The sequence below is a fragment of the Pantherophis guttatus genome, chromosome 4 (assembly GCF_059756535.1).
Source record: "Pantherophis guttatus breed Tessera chromosome 4, ASM5975653v1, whole genome shotgun sequence".
NCBI lineage: Eukaryota > Metazoa > Chordata > Lepidosauria > Squamata > Colubridae > Pantherophis > Pantherophis guttatus.
Window position 1 is genome coordinate 40446232 of NC_142066.1, and position 21245 is coordinate 40467476.

The 21245-nt window shown below is 41.9% G+C and overlaps 1 protein-coding gene across 1 annotated transcript; it reads left to right on the forward strand.

The window, feature by feature from the left end:
- The first annotated feature begins 16636 nt into the window (after positions 1–16636).
- On the forward strand, positions 16637–21197 carry LOC148114058 (extracellular calcium-sensing receptor-like). The gene is made up of 5 exons (XM_087893661.1): positions 16637–16873; positions 17323–18180; positions 18458–18685; positions 19204–19330; positions 20908–21197. Exons 2-5 carry the CDS (start codon positions 17707–17709, stop codon positions 21195–21197), a joined length of 1119 nt encoding a protein of 372 aa, XP_087749787.1. The 5' UTR covers positions 16637–16873; positions 17323–17706.
- Positions 21198–21245: the final 48 nt, after the last annotated feature.

Consider the following 21245-nt stretch of genomic DNA (forward strand, 5'->3'; position numbering starts at 1 on the left):
TGATCTAGTATCTTATTTTTTTCCCAAATGACCTCCAGCTGCAGAACATGAATTGTGGTTTGTGTATGTGAGCACTTTGGCCAAACTGTCCTGTATCCAAAGCAGGCTTTTTCACACAGACTGTATCAGAGGTGGGTTTCAGCAGGTTCTGACCAGTTCTGGGGAATTGGGAGCAGAAATTTTGAGTAGTTTGGAGAACCAGAAAATACCATCTCTGACTGGCCCTGCCCCCATCCATTCTCTGCCTCTCGAGTCCCAGCTGATTGGGAGGAAATCAGGATTTTGCAGTAACCTTCCCTTGTTGTGGGGAGGTAATGGAGATTTTACAGTATCCTTCCCCTGCCACGCCCACCAAGCCATGCCATGCCCACCAAGCCTCACCCACAGAACTGGTAGTAAAAAATTTTGAAACCCACCACTGGACTGTATCAAAGGTTCCACAAATTAGTGAGCTTTAGTATTCTCACTGAATCCTGGTGAAGTTTGTGCTGATTTATTCTGCCAAGATTCGGGGTTGAATTCATTTCAGAAGTTCAGATGTCATTGTATGACTATCCTTGAAAATGGTATATGTATAGCTTGACAATGTATAGCTTGACCTACGAAACATATAGCTGTTTAGTATGTATGGATCTGTAGGTATTACAGCATACTAATCTCACTGTGGTGTACTCTTAGTAACTTTTACTCTATGCATCAATGGCATCCAACAGTGCATCATTTCTGCCTACATTCTGACATTATAGTTTACCAATGGGATAGCTAAGAGTGCAGTGTCCTCCATCATCCTCTTGCAGTTGGTTTAGCTAGTGACATAAAAGGCATCTAACAGTGATGAGTGAGAACTATAGCTCTACCCTAAATGTTCAGAGAAAATACAGAGAGGTTAATTGCAGACTAACCTCCTCTTCCTCCCTCTGGAGGTCCCTGTGGTTTATGGGATCATGGAACTGTTTAACCAACCTATCTGCCTTTACACCCCAGCTTTTGACCCATGTAGCTTCAGAGAGTGGATATCCTTCCACTGTACTAGGTATTGTAATTGACCCCTATGCAATCTAGAATCCAAGATCTCTTATACCTGATAATGTGTCTCCCCCTCCACCACAATTGGTTTTGGGACTGCTTGATCTACCGGCCTGATCTAGGAGCCTACTGCTGGCTTTTACAAGCTACTGTGAAAAACCGGATGTACTTTCCTTAGCAAGCAGGGGAGTTTAAGTTGTGCTGTAATAGGCCCTTCCAGCTGGTCTGCCATTTGCTGGAGTAACCCAGGGGGTCTTCCTGGCTCCAGAAGTGGCACAGCTCTTTACATAATTTTCATGGCTCCACAAGTGGCACAGCTCTTTACATAATCCTCTTTGTTCTTCTTCATCCATGACCACCAGAACTGCCTTCTGGCCAAATGCAGGGTCTTCAGGTAGCCAAAGTGCCCTGCCTGTTTAGAATTGTGGCTCTTTGTTGTCATTATATCATGGTCTGTTGGCAGTTCATCCTTTAGCTTTTGGGTCATTCCCCCTCTGTTTTAGGCTCCCCGTCACCTGGCTTGGCCCCTGGTCATGATTTGTGAAGCTGGTTGGGAGGGGAGAATCATGGCATGGACATTGGCATGTCCATGGAACATGTCCATTGGCATGTCCATGGAATCATGGCATGTCATTTAGTGTAGAACTGTGGTTTTCTGGACAGGGTGTCTGCCAAGAGATTCTTCCCCCCAGGGATGTATTTAAATTCAAAGTTAAAATGCTTAAAGTACTGCACCAAGGGAACCTGCTTCAGGGAGAGTTTTCTTGTGGTTTTTAACACTTCTAGGTTCTTATGATCAGTCCATACCTCAAACAGCACTTGGCTATCCTCAAGGAAGTGCTTCCAGGTCAGTAGGGCCCATCGGACTACATAAGCTTTCTTCTCCCATACCACCCACCTCCTTTCAGTTTCTATGACACATGGGTGTAAGTTGCTGTCTATGTTTTTTTGTAGGAGGATTGCAGCGACTGCTATATCTCTGGCATCGGCTTGGTCTACGAAAGGTTGTTCGGGACCAGAGTGTTTGAGGATGGGCTCCTCAGCGAACAGCTTTTTTAATGCTCTGAATGCCTGCTGACACTCTAAGGTCCAGTTTAGAGGCTGTCTGGGCCATGGTTTCTGAGCCCACCCCAGTCTTTAAAAGTTTGGTGATGAGTAGGGTGATTTCAGCAAAAGAGGGGATGAATTTCCTGTAGAAGTTGGCAAACCCCAGGAAGCTCTGGAGTTGTTTTCACGTGCAAGGAGGTTGTCAGTCTAAAAGCACTTTAACCTTCACCAGGTCCATTTCCACACCCTTTCTTGACTAGCCTAGGTAGTATGGTAAGTATGAAATCCGCATTTTAACAGCTTCACATATAGCTTAGCCACAAGGAGCTTCTTCAAGACCTGTGCACCAAATTCAGGTACTCCTCTAGGGTTTCATCTAAGTAGACGAGGATACCTTTATAGCGATGTTCATGCAGCACTCATTTATCAGTTGCATAAAGACTGCAAAGGCTCCTTGTACTCTGAAAAGCATTACTTTGGATTGAAAGCTGCCTAAAGGACAGTTGAAGGAGGTTTTTTCACTTATCTTCCTTGATTCACACTCGGTAGTACGCCTCCCACAGGTTCGGTTTGATAAACACATTTCCCTTGGTTAGGTGAGCCAGCATGTCCTTCATGAGGGTATATGTTTTGTATGCACATGACATTTATTCCCGTAAAATCAACACACAGCCTCATCGACCCATCTTTCTTCTTTTTAAAGAGGACTGGGGCAGCCAGTCTGGATTTAGCCAGTTGTATGAATCCACAGGCCAAGTTGGTGTCGATGTACTCTCTCAATTCTGTCATTCTCCTTAGGGGTCATGGAGTACATCTTCGGTTTGGGCAGTTTAGCTTCTGGTACAAATTTTGTGGTACAGTCTGTGGGGCGGTGAGGGGGTAGTGAGTTGCACTCTTCCTCGCTGAATGCCCCAGTCAAATCTCGGTACTCCTTAGTGATCTGAGGGCTCCACGGCAGTGGCTCTCAGGCAATGGCAGTTTTTTTGCTTAGCACCATTGAGCTGCTGGACAGATCCTCCCTTCATAGGGCTGGGAGGGGGAGACCTAGTCCCAGTTTCAGTTTTCTATACTGTCTTCTCACAAGATGGTTGGCCTCCATTTGTCTAGCCATGCTAGGCCTAGGATGACCGCTTCCTTCATTTTCAGCACCACCACAAACCAGAAAAGTTCCCAGTGTGACCCATTTGTAACCTTATAGTTCAGTGACAAATGTGGCAGGAGTTCCCCCTATTAGCAACCTGTTCAAAGCATATGGGATTGGTTAGGGGTCTTGTCCTGATCCCTAGCTTTTGGATGGTAGGGAGGATAATTAGATACCGGGTGCACCCCATGTCTATGATGGCTTCTATTTCACCCTGCACCCCTGTCTTTGGCACCACTAGCTTTGACTTGATAGCAAATGGATGGATGGCTTCACTTACCATCAGGTCATCTTTGCTATTGTCTCTGTCATTGGCTGTCAGCAGCAGGGCTCGCTGGGCCGGAATTCCTTCTTCCCCTTCAGGAGAGACCTCAATGACTTGGCAGGCAAATTTTCCCCTCTCTGTGGTCTTTTGTGGCAGTTTTTTAAGCTTGGCTGATGGGGGATCTTTGCCTGCAGGAGAGGAGCTGGGGCCAGGTATTCGGATATGCAGTGACCCTGTGGGCTGCACCAGAAACATTTGATGGGTGTTGTAGAGGCTCCTCTCAGTTGGTCCTCTGCTTGGTGGGTGCCAGATTGCTGGCTAAGTTGCCTCTTGGGCTTCTTCTCTTATGCCTCTTTCTTGTACCGATGGAGCTTGAGGTCCATGGCCACAGCCATCTTGTACCAGTTGTGAAAGCAGTCCGGGATGCCCAGCAGATGCAGTTGTATCTGCTCTTTGTTCAAGTCTTCTTTGAAGAAGTGGACCAGGAGGCATTTGGGCCAATGCCGCAGTTTCCCAGCACTTCTCAGAAACTCTCTGACATATTCTTTGGCCAGGTGGCCCCTCTGCTTAATGGCTTTGATTTCTCCCTCCATTTCTTGGCCTTGGGATTCATCTTCAAACCTATTCCTCAACTCCTGCAGGAAGTCCAGCTCTGGAGCATCTCCGTCATGCAGTTGTGTCACCCACTCCGCAGCCTCCTCATCTAGTCTTTCCACAATGGTGGTACTTGTCAAGCTGGCAGCAGCTGGGGTTGTCTAGGCAGGCTAGCTGGCCTTCTATATCTTGGTGGGCTCAGCTGCAGTCCCAGACTCAACTGGGCTAAGGTAAGCGGCAGAGGGCTGGCAGCATGAGTCCCCGCCGTGGTTGACTGGTCCCATCTGGGAGGAATCAGTCTTGGGCTGATTGCACTGACGGAAGTGGCGGAGGGCTCGTGGCTTGGGTAGATCTGGTCCTCGGTGTGGGGGGGAACATTAGTGTTGGCTGGCTCAGGATCACTCTCATGCATTTGGGTTGGTGCGAATGACCCATGCCCCTGAGGCTCAGCTGGTCAAATCTCTCTGGCAGCCCCTCTAGTTTGACTATAGGCTGTGGTCTGGTACCTCTAATTTCTAGATTTGCTAAAGTCCATGGGCTTTGACCTCCACTCAAGGATCATTGTCCTCTGCTCCCTTGTCAATGTTTTTTTTTTATATCATATTTTTTTTATTTTTATTTATTTATTTATTTTATTTCCAATTTATATACCGCCCTTCTCCCTGAGGACTCAGGGCAGTGTACAGCCAGAATAAGAACATAAAATACAAATATTAAAAACAGTTAAAAATATATATAAATTTGGTCCAGAAGTTAAGAAATCACAAACCGATTAAAACAATTTAAAAAATTTCTTCTCAAGCCAGCCCGGCTTGCTGGAAAAATGGGTTTTAAGGGCACGACGGAAGGCATTGAGGTCATGGATTCTCCTTATCTCTGGGGGCAACTGATTCCAGAGGGTAGGTGCCCCGACAGAGAAGGCCCTCCCCCGGGGGTCACCAGCCTACATTGTTTGGCTGATGGCACCCTGAGGAGGCCCTCTCTGTGGGAGCGCACGGGTCAATGGGAGGTCATCAATAGCAGCAGGCGGTCTCGCAGATAGCTAGGCCCTATGCCATGGAGCGCTTTAAAGGTGATGACCAACACCTTGAAGCGCACCCAGAAGACCACCGGGAGCCAGTGTAGCTCGCGCAGGAGTGGTGTTACATGGGAGCGCCATGTTGCTCCCATCACTACCCGCGCTGCTGCATTCTGGACCAGCTGGAGCCTCCGGATGCTCTTCAAGGGGAGCCCCATGTAGAGAGCGTTGCAGTAGTCAAGGTGAGAGGTGACGAGGGCGTGAGTGACTGTGCACAAGGAATCCCGATCAAGAAAGGGATTTTTATTTTTTAATATAATAATTCCATCCTCAATTAAAGTGTGTCGTCCAGGTACAGACATCTTTGTAAAATGATAATCAAGATTTACAACAATATTCATTACATTAACATTAATTCTATAATATTAAAATGATAATATTAATCATAAATTCATAATATTTGCTTCTCTCTCTTAACATACCTTCTTTATTTCACTAATCTTTTTCTTTTGTTTCCCTGTTTCTAACTTCCATTTTTATTATCTAACCATTGGTAAAATAAGTCCCATGTCATATAATATTCAGTTTGTTCTTTCTCCTTAATTGCTAGCATTAGTCTATTCCAGTGATGGCGAATCTTTTCAGCACCGAGTGCTGAAAAGGTTACGTGGAAACATCACGAAACAAAACTAGAACTTCTGGGTTCTAGCACGCATGTGCATCTGTTGATTACCTGGCCAGTGCGCAGGCCGGTTTTCAGCACTGCTGCATGCACAAAGGGATTGTGCTCTGGAAAAGCTGAACTTCCGGATTCTAGTGCATATGTGCGCTCAACGATCAGCTGCCCAGCGAGCATGCACACATCAATTTTTCGGCACAGCCATGTGCCCTGGAAGCAAAGGACAGCTGATCTTCACACGTGCATGTGTGCCAGAAACCCGGAAGACAAACAGGCAAGGCCTTGCATGCTGGGCGACATGGCTTTGCTTGCCACTTTGGGCACGCATTGATCTGTCCCTGTCCACACACACACACAAACACAGCCAGCCGTGGGTTAAGGAAACACTTTGGAACACACCCAGTTTCTTTATCTCCAACTTGGCAGCGATAGACACACCGTCTGCCAAGTGCCTTTATTTTCACAGAAGAACAGAAAGATAAATACTCAGCTTCCAAATGTCCAACAACAATAAATATTTCTCTCAGCAGTTCCGAACGAGGCTTTAGTGACTATCCAAGGTTAGTTTTGTTCGTCACAAGGATCACTGACCACCACCCTCTATTATATAGTCTCTGGGGTGTGGTCCAGTGACTCAGTTCTAATCCCTAGCACGCCTCCTGAGCTGCTGCAATCGTTTATCACGCCTTCGGAGGCGTGCGTCTAGGAATGATGTTTCTCCGTCACTCTTGAGCCGAGCCACCTGTCTCCCTGCTAATCTCCTCTCCCTCGACCGGCACCTGGGACAGTGCCAGAGGGGAGGGGCCTGGAGAGGGAGGCCTGGCTGACTCCTCTTCCTCATGCTTGGAGCTTTCTTCCTCCGATGGGACAGGCTCAGAGGGCGGGGCCACAACAACGCATGCCATAGGTTTGCCATCACAGGTCTATTCATTTCTGCACATTCTAATATTTTCCTGATCACATTCTTATCTGTGGGGATCTCTTCACGTTTCCAATTTTGTGCAAATACAATTCTAGCTGCAATTAATATATGGATAACTAAATATGCTTACTATATCTTTCAGGTACAATCCCCAACAAGAATATTTCTGGCTTTAAATCAATATGCTGCTTTATCATTTTTTCCAGCCACGTATGTATATTTGTCCAATTTTTTTTGCTTTTGAGCATGTTCACCACATATGATATGACCCAGGTATCTGTGGCACTTCCAGCATTTAGCCAACTTATCTTTAAACATCTTTGCCAACCTCACTGCCATAAAATGCCATCTATAAAACATCTTATACAAATTTTCTTTGTATGCAGTTGACATTGGTAATTTATAGTTCCTATCCCACAGTTTCTGCCATTTATCTAACTTTATTGTATCGCCAAAGTTTTTTGCCCAAACTATCATTGTCTCCTTCACTTGTTCACTTTCCAATTTAATACCCAATAAGTAGTTACGTTTTCTTTATCGATTTTCCTTCTGCCCCTGTTAATACCTTATCTAATTCTGTTAATTCTTTATAGAATCCATATAGCTTAACGCAGGGGTGAAATGCTCCCAGTTCGGACCGGCTCAGGCGAGTAGGTAGCGATGGCGACGGGCAGTTTGGAGAACCTGTAGCAAAAATACCTGCCCCCGCCCCCCATGCCCAGCTGAGCAGCGCGATCATCAGAGCCTTTTTTTTCTTTTAAATGGCTCTGACCAGCCAAACTCTGACGATCCCAGCTGAGTTGCCTGCTGATCAGGCAACTCAGCTGGGATCGTCAGAACCATTTAAAAGAAAAAAAGTTTTTTTCTTTTAAATGGCTCTGACGATCCAAGCTCTGATGATCCCAGCTGAGTTGCCTGCTAATCAGGCAACTCAGCTTAGATCGTCAGAGCCATTTAAAAGAAAAAGAGTTTTTTCTTTTAAATGGCTCTAACGATCCAAGCTCTGACGATCCCAGCTGAGTTGCCTGCTAATCGGTAGCAAAAAATCCTCCCTCCACCCAGCCTGCAGCTTGCTTACCTTAGCTGCTGGTCGCAACACCTTGCTGTAATCCCTGCAATCCATTGCATCAGCAAGCAACTGAATCTCCCTGCCTGCAATCAAGCTCATCGGTGAGCAGCTCTATCTGCCTGCCTGCCTTCCTGCCTGCCTTGTTCCTTCTATTGCAGGGGTCTCCAACCTGCAAATTCTGGGAGTTGAAGTCCACAAGTCTTAAAGTTGTCATGTCATATCAATCCCTTGATCGCTCAGTTCTTGTTTAGTTTTGAGTTCCCCCTTTTCATTCAAGATATCTTAATATCTAACAATATTTTCCATGTTAATAGTATTTGGGTGAATCAGTGCTTCCATTGTTGCAAGCCAAACTGGTATCCTCTAGTTGTTGCTCTCTAGTTTTTTCCCACACTAACAATAATGCATTCCTAATGTAATGTCTTTGAAAGTAACCAGAGGTGGGTTCTAAATTTTTTTACTACTGGTTCTGTGGGCGTGGCTTATTTTGTGGGCGTGGCTTGGTGGGGGGGTAATGTGATTGGGTGGGCATGGCCAATTTTTTTTTTACTTTTAAAAGCATTTTTTCTACAACCTTAAGAGGTTGCAGAAAAAAATGCTTTTAGAAGCCTCTGACAATCAGGCAACTCAGCTGGGATTGCCAGAGGCTTTTAAAGGCATTTTTTTTCCTACAGCCTCTTCGGCCGAAGAGGTTGTAGAAAAAATGCCTTTAAAAGCCTCTGACGAATCCAGCTGAGCCGCACAATCATCAGAGGCTTTTTTTTTTTACTTTTAAAAGCATTTTTTCGGCTGAAGAGCTTGTAGAAAAAATGCTTTTAAAAGTAAAAAAAAAAAAGCCTCTGATGAGGTGGGTGGGGACCAGTTCGGGGGCGTGGCCAGCCAATGTTATTACCAGTTCTCTGAACTACTACAAATTTTTACTACCGGTTCTTCCGAACCGGTGCAAACCGGGAGCAACCCACCACTGGAAGTAACCATGTATTTTATTTTTCCCATACCACAAGAAGGCATGCCAGCCCAATTATAAAGTGTGCCCCTCCAAAGTCAATAGTCTTGTATTCCTCAATACAATCCATTCTTTCACCCATACAAGTACCGCAGGCTGGTAATACAATTCCCAGTTTGGCAGCCCAAAGCCTCTTCTATTCTTTGCATCTTGCAGCATTTTTAAACTTATTCTTGCTTTTTTCCCTTGCCAGATATATCTTAATAATACTTTATTGAGTTCCTCAACGTATGTTTTCCACTTTTATCGGAATTGTTCAAAATAGATATAATAATCTCTGTAATATATTCATTTTTATTGTAGCTATTCTTCCTATTAATGATAATTGCACATTTTTCCATTTCTCCAGATCTGCTTCAATTTGTTACATCAGTTTATAGTAATTATCTTCTTTAATAGTTATACATCTTGCTGTCAGGTGAATCCCTAAGTATTTCACTTTCTTAGTAATCTGAATATCTATTCTCTTCATTAACTCTTTTTTCTGCATGTCTGTAGGATTTTTAACCAATATCTTAGTTTTCTCTTTATTTATTTTCAATCCTGCCACTTCACCATATTCCTCTATTTTTAAAAAAAATTAATTTAGGCCCTGTGTCAAGTTTCCGAAAGATGCCCTAATTAATTCATGAGCCATGATCCAAACTTCAAAGGAAATACAGTCATTTATTAGGAGCAACATTCCGGCAATACTCGGATGCAGTTAGGACTGATCCCACGTAGATTTATGTTCCCCTATGACCCTGTCTCTCCCCTATGGCCATAACATAAATCACATTCTCCAATTAACCACTTTGGCTGGCTGTGAAACCTAACACCCTCCTTCTGATTGCGGTCAGGAAAAATGTATGGAATTCACTTCAGTTCTCCCTCCCCCCTGCTCATGGCAACTTGAAAGCTTTGCAACTTGACATCCTGTTGCTTGTGGATCTTCCAAAATGAAGAATAAATCGTCTGCAAATGCCTGTAGTTTATATTTTTCCCTTTTTGTTTCATACCTTTTATCTCTGCGTCTTGTCTAATATTTCTATTTAATACTTCCAGTGTCAATATGAATAATCCTTGTCTTGTACCTTTTTTAATGTTAACCTTCTCTGTTATATCTCCATTTACCATCACCTTTGCTGTTTGTTTATAATATATCGCCTTAATCATGTTAGCAAATCTCTCCCCAAAATCCATATCTTTTAATGTGCTAGCATAAACTGCCAGTTCACGTTGTCAAATGCTTTCTGTGTATCTAGGAAAATCAATGCCATTTGCTTTGCTGGATTTGCTTCATAATACTCCAGTGTATTTAAAATTATTCTCATATTGTTTTTAATTTGTCTCTTAGGTAAAAATCCACTTTGATCTGAGTGTATAAATTGGTTTAAGAACCTTTTTAGTCTTTCTGCAATTATTGAACCATATATTTTATAGTCAGCATTCAGGAAGAATATCGATCTGTAATTTTTTATCCGTTGTAACTCTGAATCTTCTTTCGGTATGAGAGTAATATATGCTTCCATCCATGAATTTGGTACTTTCGCTTCTAGCAGTACTTCATTGAACACTTCCAACATTGGTATACTTAAAATATTTTGTAAGTCTTTATAGAGTTCTGCTGATAGACCATCTGGGCCCAGTGTTTTGCCATTCTTTTGTCTTAATTGCTTCCGTTAATTCCATCATTGTTATACGTTCATCTAACATAGCTTTTACTGTTTCATTTATTTTAGGTAATTCCGCTTTTTCTAAATATTATTTTATTTTTTCTTCTGAAACTATCTCTTGATCATATAATTTTTCATAACAGTTTTGGATAACTTTCTTTTTATTATAATTTTGATGATGAAGGTTTCCTTCTTCATCGGTTAATTGGTATATCAGTTTTTTCCCTTCTCCTTTTTCAATTTATATGCCAGCCATCTTCCTGGTTTATTTGCATTTTCAAAAAAAAAAATTGTTTAGCACTTTTAATTTTTTGTGCTAATTCTTCTTTATCTATTAAGTTCAATTTATGTTTTGTTAATTCCATTTGATTTTTTAGAATCTTTTTTGTGGTTCTTTTTGTAATTCCATCTCTAACCTCTTATATTCTTCTTCTAATATCTTTTGGTTTTGTTTCTTCTTATTACCGTATTTTTCGGCGTATAAGACGCACCGGAGTATAAGATATACCTACTTTTTTTTGGTGAGGAAAAGAAGAAAAAGAAATCTCCCTCTGCCTCTGCCTCTGAGCAATTTTGCCTTGTTGCAGCAAACAGCAGCCTGCTTTACTTTCATTTTTGTTTTCAGGATAGCTTGATTAGCACAAGGGGGAAAAAAATCTGCTCCAGCAATTTACCTTTTGCAGCAAGCAGCAGAGCTCTGAGCAAAACAGCTGAGAGCAAATCAGCTGAGAGTCAGGAGGCCGATCCAATCAACTTGTGCTAATTAGGCTGTGCTGAAGCTGAAAGGAGCTGTTTTTTCTTGCTGTTTGCTTGCAAGCAGAGGCCAAAAGGTGGGGGCCAGTGGGTGGCGGTGAGTAAATTTTCACCTCCTTTTAGGAGGGAAAAAGGTGCATCTTATACTCCGAAAAATACAGTATTTTTCTTTCCCATGTAAGTTATGACTAAACCTCTAATGTATGCCTTTGCTATGTCCCATACATTTTGTAATGAGGTCTCTTCTTTTCTATTCTCTTTAAAGAAAAAGTCTAATTCTTTTTCCATGAATTGAATAAATTCCTATAAAAAAAGTCTTTTTATATTGATTGTTTCAGCATCCATCTTATTTTCCTTTTTTGTCCTTTCCATTTAACTTTTATTGGATTATGATCTGCCCAATTACTTGTTTCTATGTCTATTTCTTGTACATTAGATCTTAATTCGCCCGAACCGGTAGTAAAAAATGCTTTAAAAAGTGCGACAATCAGCTGTGCCGTGCGATCATTAGAACTTTTTAAAAACCTTTTTAAAGCATTTTTTTACTACCTAAAAGTTTCAACGATCAGCTTTGGGACAATCAGCTGGGCAATCGTGGGAACTTTTTTTAAGCATTTTTTTTACTACCAATCAGCTGTGAGACAATCAGCTGTGCCTGATTATTTATTTATTTATTTATTTATTTATTTATTTATTTATTTATTTATTAAATTTCTATACCGCCCTTCTCCAAAAAGGACTCAGGGCGGTGCACAGCCAAAGTAAAAACAGGGCATACAAAATTTAAAAACAATATTAAAATAATTAAATATTCTGGCCGTAAATTAAAACAACCCAATTTAAAATCAATTTAAAATTAAACTCAAGCCAGCCCAGCTAGTTGAAATAAATAGGTTTTCAGGGCCCGATGAAAAATCCGGAGGTCTGTTATTGTACGTAACTCTGGGGGAAGATTGTTCCAGAGGGTGGGCGCCGTCACAGAGAAGGCTCTCCCCCTGGGGGTCGTCAGCCGACATTGTCTGGCGGACGGCACCCTGAGGAGGCCCACTCTGTGCGAGCGTACTGGCCGGTGGGAGGCTATTGGTGGCAGAAGGCGGTCTCGTAAGTACCCCGGCCCTAAGCCAGGGTACTTACGATTGATTGTCTGTGAAGTTCCTGCTTGTTGTAGGGGCTATTTTGTGCAAAGTCCAGTTCAGCTGCTATTGCATTGTGTATGAGTCAGTTGTGTAGCTTTTGTGTTAATTTTGTGTAAAGTGTGATAGTTTGTTTTTGAGCTCTCTGTGACACTGTGAGGTTCCTGCTTTTTGCAGGGGCCATTTTGTGTGAAGTCAGCAGCTATTGCATTGTGTGTGAGTCAGTTGTGCAGCTATGCCTATCTGGTCAAATGGCCACCAAGTCACGTCCACCTGGTCATATGACCACCAAGCCATGCCCACCTGGTCACATGGCTACCAAGCCATGCTCATCCGGTCATATGACCACCAAGCCACACCCACCAAGCCACGCCCAACAGAACCGGTAGGGAAATTTCACCACTGAATACAATTATCTTTAATAGTACTCTGAGGAAAAAAGAGATTATGATGGAAAGTGTAAGGGGGCTGTTTGGAATATCTCTCTTCCCACATTTCTAATATCTGACTATGCTGCCTTTTTCATATAAAGTCCTCATTCTCCACTTCCTCCACACAGTCTCTCATGGGTGGGGAAAAAGAAGAAACTGCAGGAACCACACAGTATGTCTGCCCACTAGAGGAGGTGCTTTTTACATGGTGAATAATGATGGATGAGACTAGACTCTCAGCCAAGGAAACCATATATCATGATACTTAGAATTTTGCATATTAAAGCTGTATGGCCAGCCAAATAGCATTCCAGCTTCACAGTAAGGTGCATCAAGCATACCAAAATTCAGGACAGAATAATTGGTGGTGGTGGAAGTTTCAACTCCACCCCAGACAATCCCAACGATGCCTTGGAAGTGATGTCCCAGTGCCTGGAGGCCGTGCGGGTCTGGATGGGGAGAAACAGGCTTCGACTCAACCCTTCCAAGACCGAGTGGCTGTGGCTGCCGGTGTCCCGGTATAGCCAGCTGGTGCCATCGCTGGTTATTGGGGGTGAATCATTGGCCCCCACAGAGGGGGCCCGCAACTTGGGCGTCCTCCTGGACGCACGGTTGTCTTTAGAAGAGCATATAACAGCCGTGGCCAGGGGGGCTTTCTATCAGGTTCGCCTGATACGCCAGTTGAGCCCCTTTCTGGATCGGGACTCCCTACGCATGGTCACTCAAGCACTCGTCACTTCTTGTCTGGACTATTGTAACGCTCTCTACATGGGGCTCCCCTTGGGGTGCACCCGGAGGCTCCAACTGATGCAGAATGCGGCCACGCGGGGGATTATGGGAGCGACGGGGCGCTCCCATGTGACTCCTCTCCTGCGCGAGCTGTATTGGCTTCTGGTGGACTTCTGGATGTGCTTCAAGGTGTTGGTGATCACCTTTAAAGCGCTCCATGGCTTAGGGCCGGGGTACTTACGGGACAGCCTTCTGCAACCAATTGCCTCCCACCGGCCAGTTCGCTCCCACAGAGAGGGCCTCCTCAGGGTGCCGTCGGCCAGACAATGTCGGCTGGCGACCCCCAAGAGGACAGCCTTCTCTGTGGTGGCACCTACCTTCTGGAACAATCTACCCCCAGAGATACGAGTGATCCCAGATCTCCGGACTTTTCGTCGGGCCCTTAAAACCTACTTTTTTCAGTTAGCCGGGCTGTCCTGATTTTATGGTTGGTTTTAAAATTTGATATTGATTTTAATTGAAATGTTTTAAATTATGGGCCAAATTTTATTTAATTATTTTAAATCTATTTTAACTTTTGTGTATGAATGTTTTATATTTGGCTGTTCACCGCCCTGAGTCCGGAAGGAGAAGGGCGGTATAGAAATCTGAAAAATAAATAAATAAATAAACATGGGAAGGTAGCCCAGCTTTGTGGAAGAGATGTTGGATGGAGAAAAGGAACCGCACAGACATTTTAGGTCTGCCCATTGTTGGAAAGGAATGACAGAATTTGCAATCTAACATATCTGGAATCACTTCATTTAGCTGGTATGTCTTGCATTGCTATCATATGCCCTATTCTTGCTCTTTCAGTCTAACACTCAACATTTCTTTGTCTCATTGCATTATTCTTTTTGCTTTCTCAAAAAAGTTAAGAACTCATTTGAGGAAAAAGGCAGTAAACATATTTTCTTATTTTTTCTCAAGACATCTGCTGTCAAAGAACCCTATTATTATCTTCTCTATAATCTTTCAATAAGGCCTCCATTGACTGTTAACTCTCCATGTTGCTTGCAACAACTGAAACAGCAGAAACTGTTTAAAAAGTCCAGTTCTTCTCTTCAGCTCCCAGAATTCAACCAGGACACCAAACAATTAAGTGCCATCATAAGAGGCTGTTAGCCTTAGGCCCATGCCCATGTCTCTTGTGTAGGAGATTATTTGTCTTCTGAATGGTAAGGTTTATAGAGCTGATATTCTTAGTGCTGCCTCTTATGGTACACCAAGTAAAAGTCCATTTCTGCAGCCTCAATGAACTGCTCCACATCCCTCACCAGTATGATCAGCCAGGTGACTTAATCATTGGTGGGCTTACCTCTCATCTTCTATCTTTTCTAGATAATGAAGCCTTCACAGACCATCTACCCATCTCTAAAACTCTTAATCTCCTGTAAGATATTTTATACTTTGATGTATAAAAAGACATTATTAATTTTTTTAAGTGTATGTTTGTGTATTAAATTGAAATATAGTCAATTCACAATATTTATAACTTATATTATTTCTCTTGTGATGAAAGATTATTGATTATTATTCTCATTATTAGAATTTTATGCTGATTACTACTTCAGAACCTTTCATATTAGATACAATTTGTTAGGCAATCTATTAATTTAATTCCTTTTATGTTATATCTTAGTTATTAATTTCTACTGCTCTGAACAACTCTGGGAAGAAGTGCTCATAGAAGTAAATAAAAAAATGTTAGGGGGTTGTTCAATTGTTTATGATCAACATATTAGAATAGGGCTCACTACTAAATGAATATGTACAAGTTGTCAAAGGATATGGTATATACAGTTTACATTATATTATATTTTTATGATTGGAACAAACATCTGAAACCATATCTATGGTCTTGTTCACTCTTCATGCTTCTTTTTAAGTACCATTGCTTTGGTTTTTAATGGCAGAGGATTCTTTTTCTTTTGTTAGGATGTATTGTCTCTGTCTTTATGAGTTTTACTTGTCATCAAAGCAGTGATGAAATCCCCCTGGTTCTATCCAGTTCGCTGAACCAGTAGCACCAGCGGTGGGAGGCTCCGTCCACCCACCGGGATGTCATTACGTCCCATTTTTTTACCATCTTTTTTACCAGAAGAGACACACGCACGCTCCTGCATGCTCCTGTTCCTGAACCAGTAGTGAAGGTAAGTGGATTTCACCACTGCATTAAAGTCTTCACTTTGTTGGTTATGTAGTACTTTGAAATCTCTTCATTTAGAATATTTTGTAATTATAATTTGATTGGATTTTCATTTTGATCTTATCTCTGGAATCAGGACAGATTTTCATGAAAGTTATAAAAATATCATAGTTTTTGCAATACTAATATTGAACATAGTTATGACAGGGAATATGTTGTGACCTAGGCTCACTTAGTCATTACAAGACACAATTAGTCCCAAACAAACCTATTTTATTATAACAGCTGAGAATTACTTCATTCCCAGCTTAGTCCAAATTAATTCCAAAACAAGTCCTTCAAAAAAAGTCCTTTGGGTTTATCACAAACCTTTATCTTCTTTGGCACCTTGCCAAAGGCCTTTCTTGGCAAAGCCCCATGAAGTTCAGAAACAAGAGACGCCAACTGGAAACAGATTTTGCAACATTGCTTTCCTACAAAGAGCCCAAGAGCCTTTGCTGCTCCTTTAAGCCTCATAGTAGGGTCCAATCATCTCCTGGCCTTACTCCCAAATTGTCCCTTTTGCTTTAGCTGCTCTTGCCTTCTGGCAGCTCTGTGCATGCATGCACTAGGAACAGGCTTCTCCTGTTCCTCTGCCTCTCTGCTGTCCGACTCTGGAGGCTCTGGAGTCCGTGTATCACTCCCAGATGGTCCTGGCCCATCTCTGCCTCCAACACAGAGCCTTTGTCCAGGCCTTCCCCAGACCCCAGACATGGTCCTGGCCCATGGTCCTACACAGCCTCCTCACTGTCCGACTCTGCTGCCAGCTCCACAGCTGCTGGTGGACCACAACAGAATAAGTGAAACTCAAGAAAGAGAAAGGGAGACATACCTTTAGTTTAAATAAAGAGATGATAACTGCTTGGATGTACTATTCTCATTCTAGGGTTGTACCAAAGAATTATCAGCACATTCTGGCCTTGGTGTTTGCTGTCAAGGAGATCAATGGGAACCCCAATAATTTACCGAATGTCACCTTGGGATTCCAAATCTATGACAGTTACTTCAATGAAAGGATGACCCACCAGGCTACACTTGGTCTTCTTTCTATTCGGGATAGATTTGTACCCAACTACAGATGCAACATGCAGAAAAATCTAATGGCAGTCATTGAAGGACTAGATTTTGATACATCCCTGCACATGTCATCAATCTTGATGATCTACAACATGCCACAAGTACGAATTTAGCTTGGGACTTATTTCTTCTTTTAATCAAGAATTGTGTGGTATCAGAGAAATTTTGGCAACAGTTATGGAAGAAGTTAGTCCTTTTTCTTTTGTTTTGGAAAGAAATACATTGCATTCAATATCGGAACACTTAGAAAAAATGAAAAATCCCAATTTCTGCAAAACTATATCTTTAGATACAAATGTCACACAGCTAATGGAATGTTTTTCTTTGCTTCTAGGGTTATTCTTAAAACACAGTAAGCAGACTATTCCATTTATAGCTTTATCTTTAAGTAAAGATAGAAACTATGTGAATATTAGCCAAATTAGTCCTGATGTAAAACATTTCTGCTTATCTCTAAATTAGGTTTCTTCATTAATATAACAGTGTGCTAAATAAAAATCCAAATTTCATCTATCACAATTGCCAGAAATCAATATTCTTTGCCTTTTAGCTCAGTTATGGTTCTTTCGCTCCAGATGATTACATTCAGGCACCTTTTTTCTATCAAATGGTGTCAAATGAAGCTTACCAGCATACCGGTGTTGTTGAATTACTTCTTCATTTTGGATGGAAATGGGTTGGACTTGTTGCTGTGGATAATGAAAGTGGAGAGATATTTCTGCAGAAACTCCAGCTTCTGTTTTCACAAAGAGGCAACTGCTATTCTTTCTCGGAGAGAATCCCCAAAGTCACATATATAGAGGAATATCTCAACATGATGCAAAACTGGATTCACATCCATCAAGTTATAATCAAAAGCAAAGCCAATGCTGTTGTTGTCCATTGAGAAATATTCTCCATGTTTTCTTTATAAACATTAATCGGATTAGGTGAAATGGAAAATAGGACTCGTTCATCCATGGGCAAGGTGTGGATTATGACTGCTCAGCTGGATTTTGCATCCACATCCTATCAAATGAGGGAGGATATTCATGTTTTCCATGGCTCCATAAGTTTCACAGTTCCTTCAGGTGAAGTTCAAGGGTTCAAATCCTTTCTCCAACAAAGAGATATTTTTCAAACGCATGAAGACAGTTTTCTGGAGCACTTCTGGACACAAACATTCAGATGTTTATTTCCAGATTCCAAGATGACAAAACATAACAGTGAAGCCTGCAGCGGACAAGAGAAACTGGAGAGCCTTCCTTCCTTGACCTTTGAAATGAGCATGACTGGCCACAGCTACAGTGTCTACAATGCTGTCTATGTTGTGGCACATGCTTTACATGCCTTCTATCAATCCAAGTCCAAACACGGAGCTGTAATGGAAATGGAGAACCTGAAGTTTCAGGATCTGCATGCTTGGCAGGTGAGTCCTTTTCTTAGAGAGAACCAGAGTTGCAAAATAAAGGTCCAGATAGTTATGTGCACCATTTTCCTTCCACCAAACAGATTTGTTGAAATTTCATGTCCCTTCACCAGAATACAAGTATCACAACTGTTATTGGTGTTGCCACACTGAACGTACTATCATCTGTTAGTGACTATGGGCTGTGGTGAGAAAACTTTGAGAAAAAGATCCTTCAATCTTTGGATGGAAAAACTAATTAAATTATTTCTTTGTTTCTATGTCTTTTCCAATGCAGCTGCATCCCTTTCTTCAGTGGGTGACATTTAATAACAGTGCCGGAGAAACAGTGTTTTGGGGGAAGCACCAAGAGTTAAACACTGGATTTGATATTACCAACTTAGTCATTTTTCCAAATAATTCCTTTATGAGAGTCAAGATTGGAAAAGTTGATGTGATGGCTTCCCCAGGCATGAGAGTTACCATTGATGAGAACAAAGTGGTGTGGCACCATAGCTTTCGTCAGGTGGGAACCAGGATGGATGGAAATTGGAAACAAAACTGAGAGATGAATCAAAGTGCCATTTATTACTCTTTGCAAAGAATTGCACTAAAGAACCAGTGTAGTATGTGGCAAACATGGGGCAGTTGCCAAATGCCTGAACTTCAAATGATCACTAAAGAAATGATGATGTTGAGGACTAGCTGTACTGCTGGCATTTGGATTCTAAATTCTTCTTCAAGAAAAGCATAGATTCAAAAAATTTTTTTAAAGGTTACAATCTGAAACAATTCAGAAATAATGACTATATTGAAGGAAAAGCATATTAAGAAATGCTAGGTTCAATTTTTGTTTTAGATCTTGAAAGGAAACAATTCTTCCAGAAATGGTTTCAGATTTCACAGAAGAATTGATGATCTAAGGATGTTAATAATTTGTAAAACCTGACCATCTTAATAGTAGAACCATGAGCATCTATTGTGCAAAATATGAGCATTTATGTTATTTATGATTTATGTCCATGTTTTTCTTCCAATGGACAGGTACCACCTGTTTCAGTATGTAACCCAAATTGCCTTCCGGGTTCCAGCAAAAAGAAGAAGGAAGGGGCAAAATTCTGCTGCTATGATTGTTCTCCATGTCCTCCAGGCAAAGTTTCACCTGAGAAGGGTAAGAGACACCACAGAGGGCTTGTCTGCAATGCATCCTTAAGTTGCTAGCTTCTCATGCATAGGCCAGTTCTTTGGCCAGGGTAACCTCCCAGAGAATGCTTATGTACCTCCCAGAGAATGCTTATTCCAATTGGTGCATTTCTCTGGTTTCCCTGCCATGAAAGAAAGCATAAATCACTTTTCTTTCTATGGTTGTTCTTTGAAGACTGTGGTCTCCATGGTTAGACCCCTTGTACAAGCAAACCTCCACTATGTAATATTTGCTGGACCAAGATTATTTTTATCTAGTTCATTTGAATCCAGCGTCCACAATCAGATAATCCCAGTTGATAAACAAGCCCTTTTATTAATAGGAAAACTGCTAGCAGATACAACAGGTAAAACAACAGTGAACACTCTCACAAAGGGTTACTTTCATTATAAAATAATTTAAAAGGTACCTTTCATTAAGGGTATCTGAGAGACAAGCAACTATTTTTATTGTAAATGGTGCAGAAGCAGGAGGAGAGGTGGGATCACTGGGAGACTCACCACTTAATTGGTTCACCAACTGAATTAAAAACAAAAAAGGAAAATCCACCACATCAGCTTTGATCATTTCAGAAGTGACTAGATAGCTCTTCGCCCAAATACAAAATAGCCATACAGCATTGCAACCAGTGACTAGAAAGGAAGCGTAACAGAGCTCAGAGTAGATGGTTTGAAACAAAATGTCCTTTGAACTGAAGCCTAGACTTGTTTTTCCTAGAAGACATTGCTTCTCATATGCAGCAAGAAATGATGTGTGTGTGTGTGTGGGGGGGGTCCTTCCCCAATGGGGGAAAGGAGGTGTTGGATGGTGTTGCACATTCCTACCTATGTGGAATAGTAGCCTAATTTTCTGCTGTAAAGCCTGGTTGTGTGGATGATTCCAGAATTTTCCATAAATACATTGTAAATCAGCTTAGTCTACTTTGCTTTGCACCTCTTCTTTCTAGACATGGATGTATGTACCATGTGTCCAGAAGATCACTATCCAAACAAGAATAAATCTCATTGTATTCCGAAGACAATCAACTACCTCTCATTGAAAGAACCTCTGGGGATAAGCTTAGCTTTTTTTGCTGTTTTATTTTCTCTGCTCACAGTCCAGGTCCTGGTCATCTTCATTAAGCATCAGGACACACCAATTGTCCGTGCCAACAACCGGGATCTCACCTACGGTCTCCTCTTCTCCCTCTTGCTCTGCTTTCTCTGCTCCTTCCTTTTCCTCAGCCCACCCAGAAAAGTGACCTGTCTCCTCCGACAAGTGGCTTTTGGATCCATTTTCACCATAACTGTTTCCTGCATCTTGGCCAAAACCATCACTGTGGTTCTTGCCTTCATGGCCACCAAACCAGGATCCAGAATGAGGAAATGGATGGGCAAGAGATTGGCCATTTCCATTGTGTTTTATTGTTCTCTTTTCCAAATAGGCCTTTGTGTTTTATGGTTGGGAATCTCTCCACCCTTCCCGAATGAAGACACACATTCCATTTTTGGAGAAATAATACTTGAATGTAACGAAGGATCAGCCACCATGCTTTACTGTGTTAGGTTACATGGGCTTTCTAGCTACAATCAGCTTTGTTGTAGCCTTTTTAGCTAGGAAACTGCCTGACCGTTTTAATGAGGCCAAATTCATCATGTTGGTCTTTTGTAGTGTTTGGGTATCATTTGTTCCCGTCTATTTAAGCACAAAAGGAAAATACACAGTCACTGTGGAGATCTTCTCCATCTTGGCCTCCAGTGCTGGTTTACTCTGCTCCATCTTTGGCTCCAAGTATTACATTATATTATTCAGACCCAATCTAAACAATAAGGAGCAACTAATAAAGCGGAAATGATGAAGTGTTTTATCTCCCCCCCCCATGATCATTAACTGAATTCAGAAC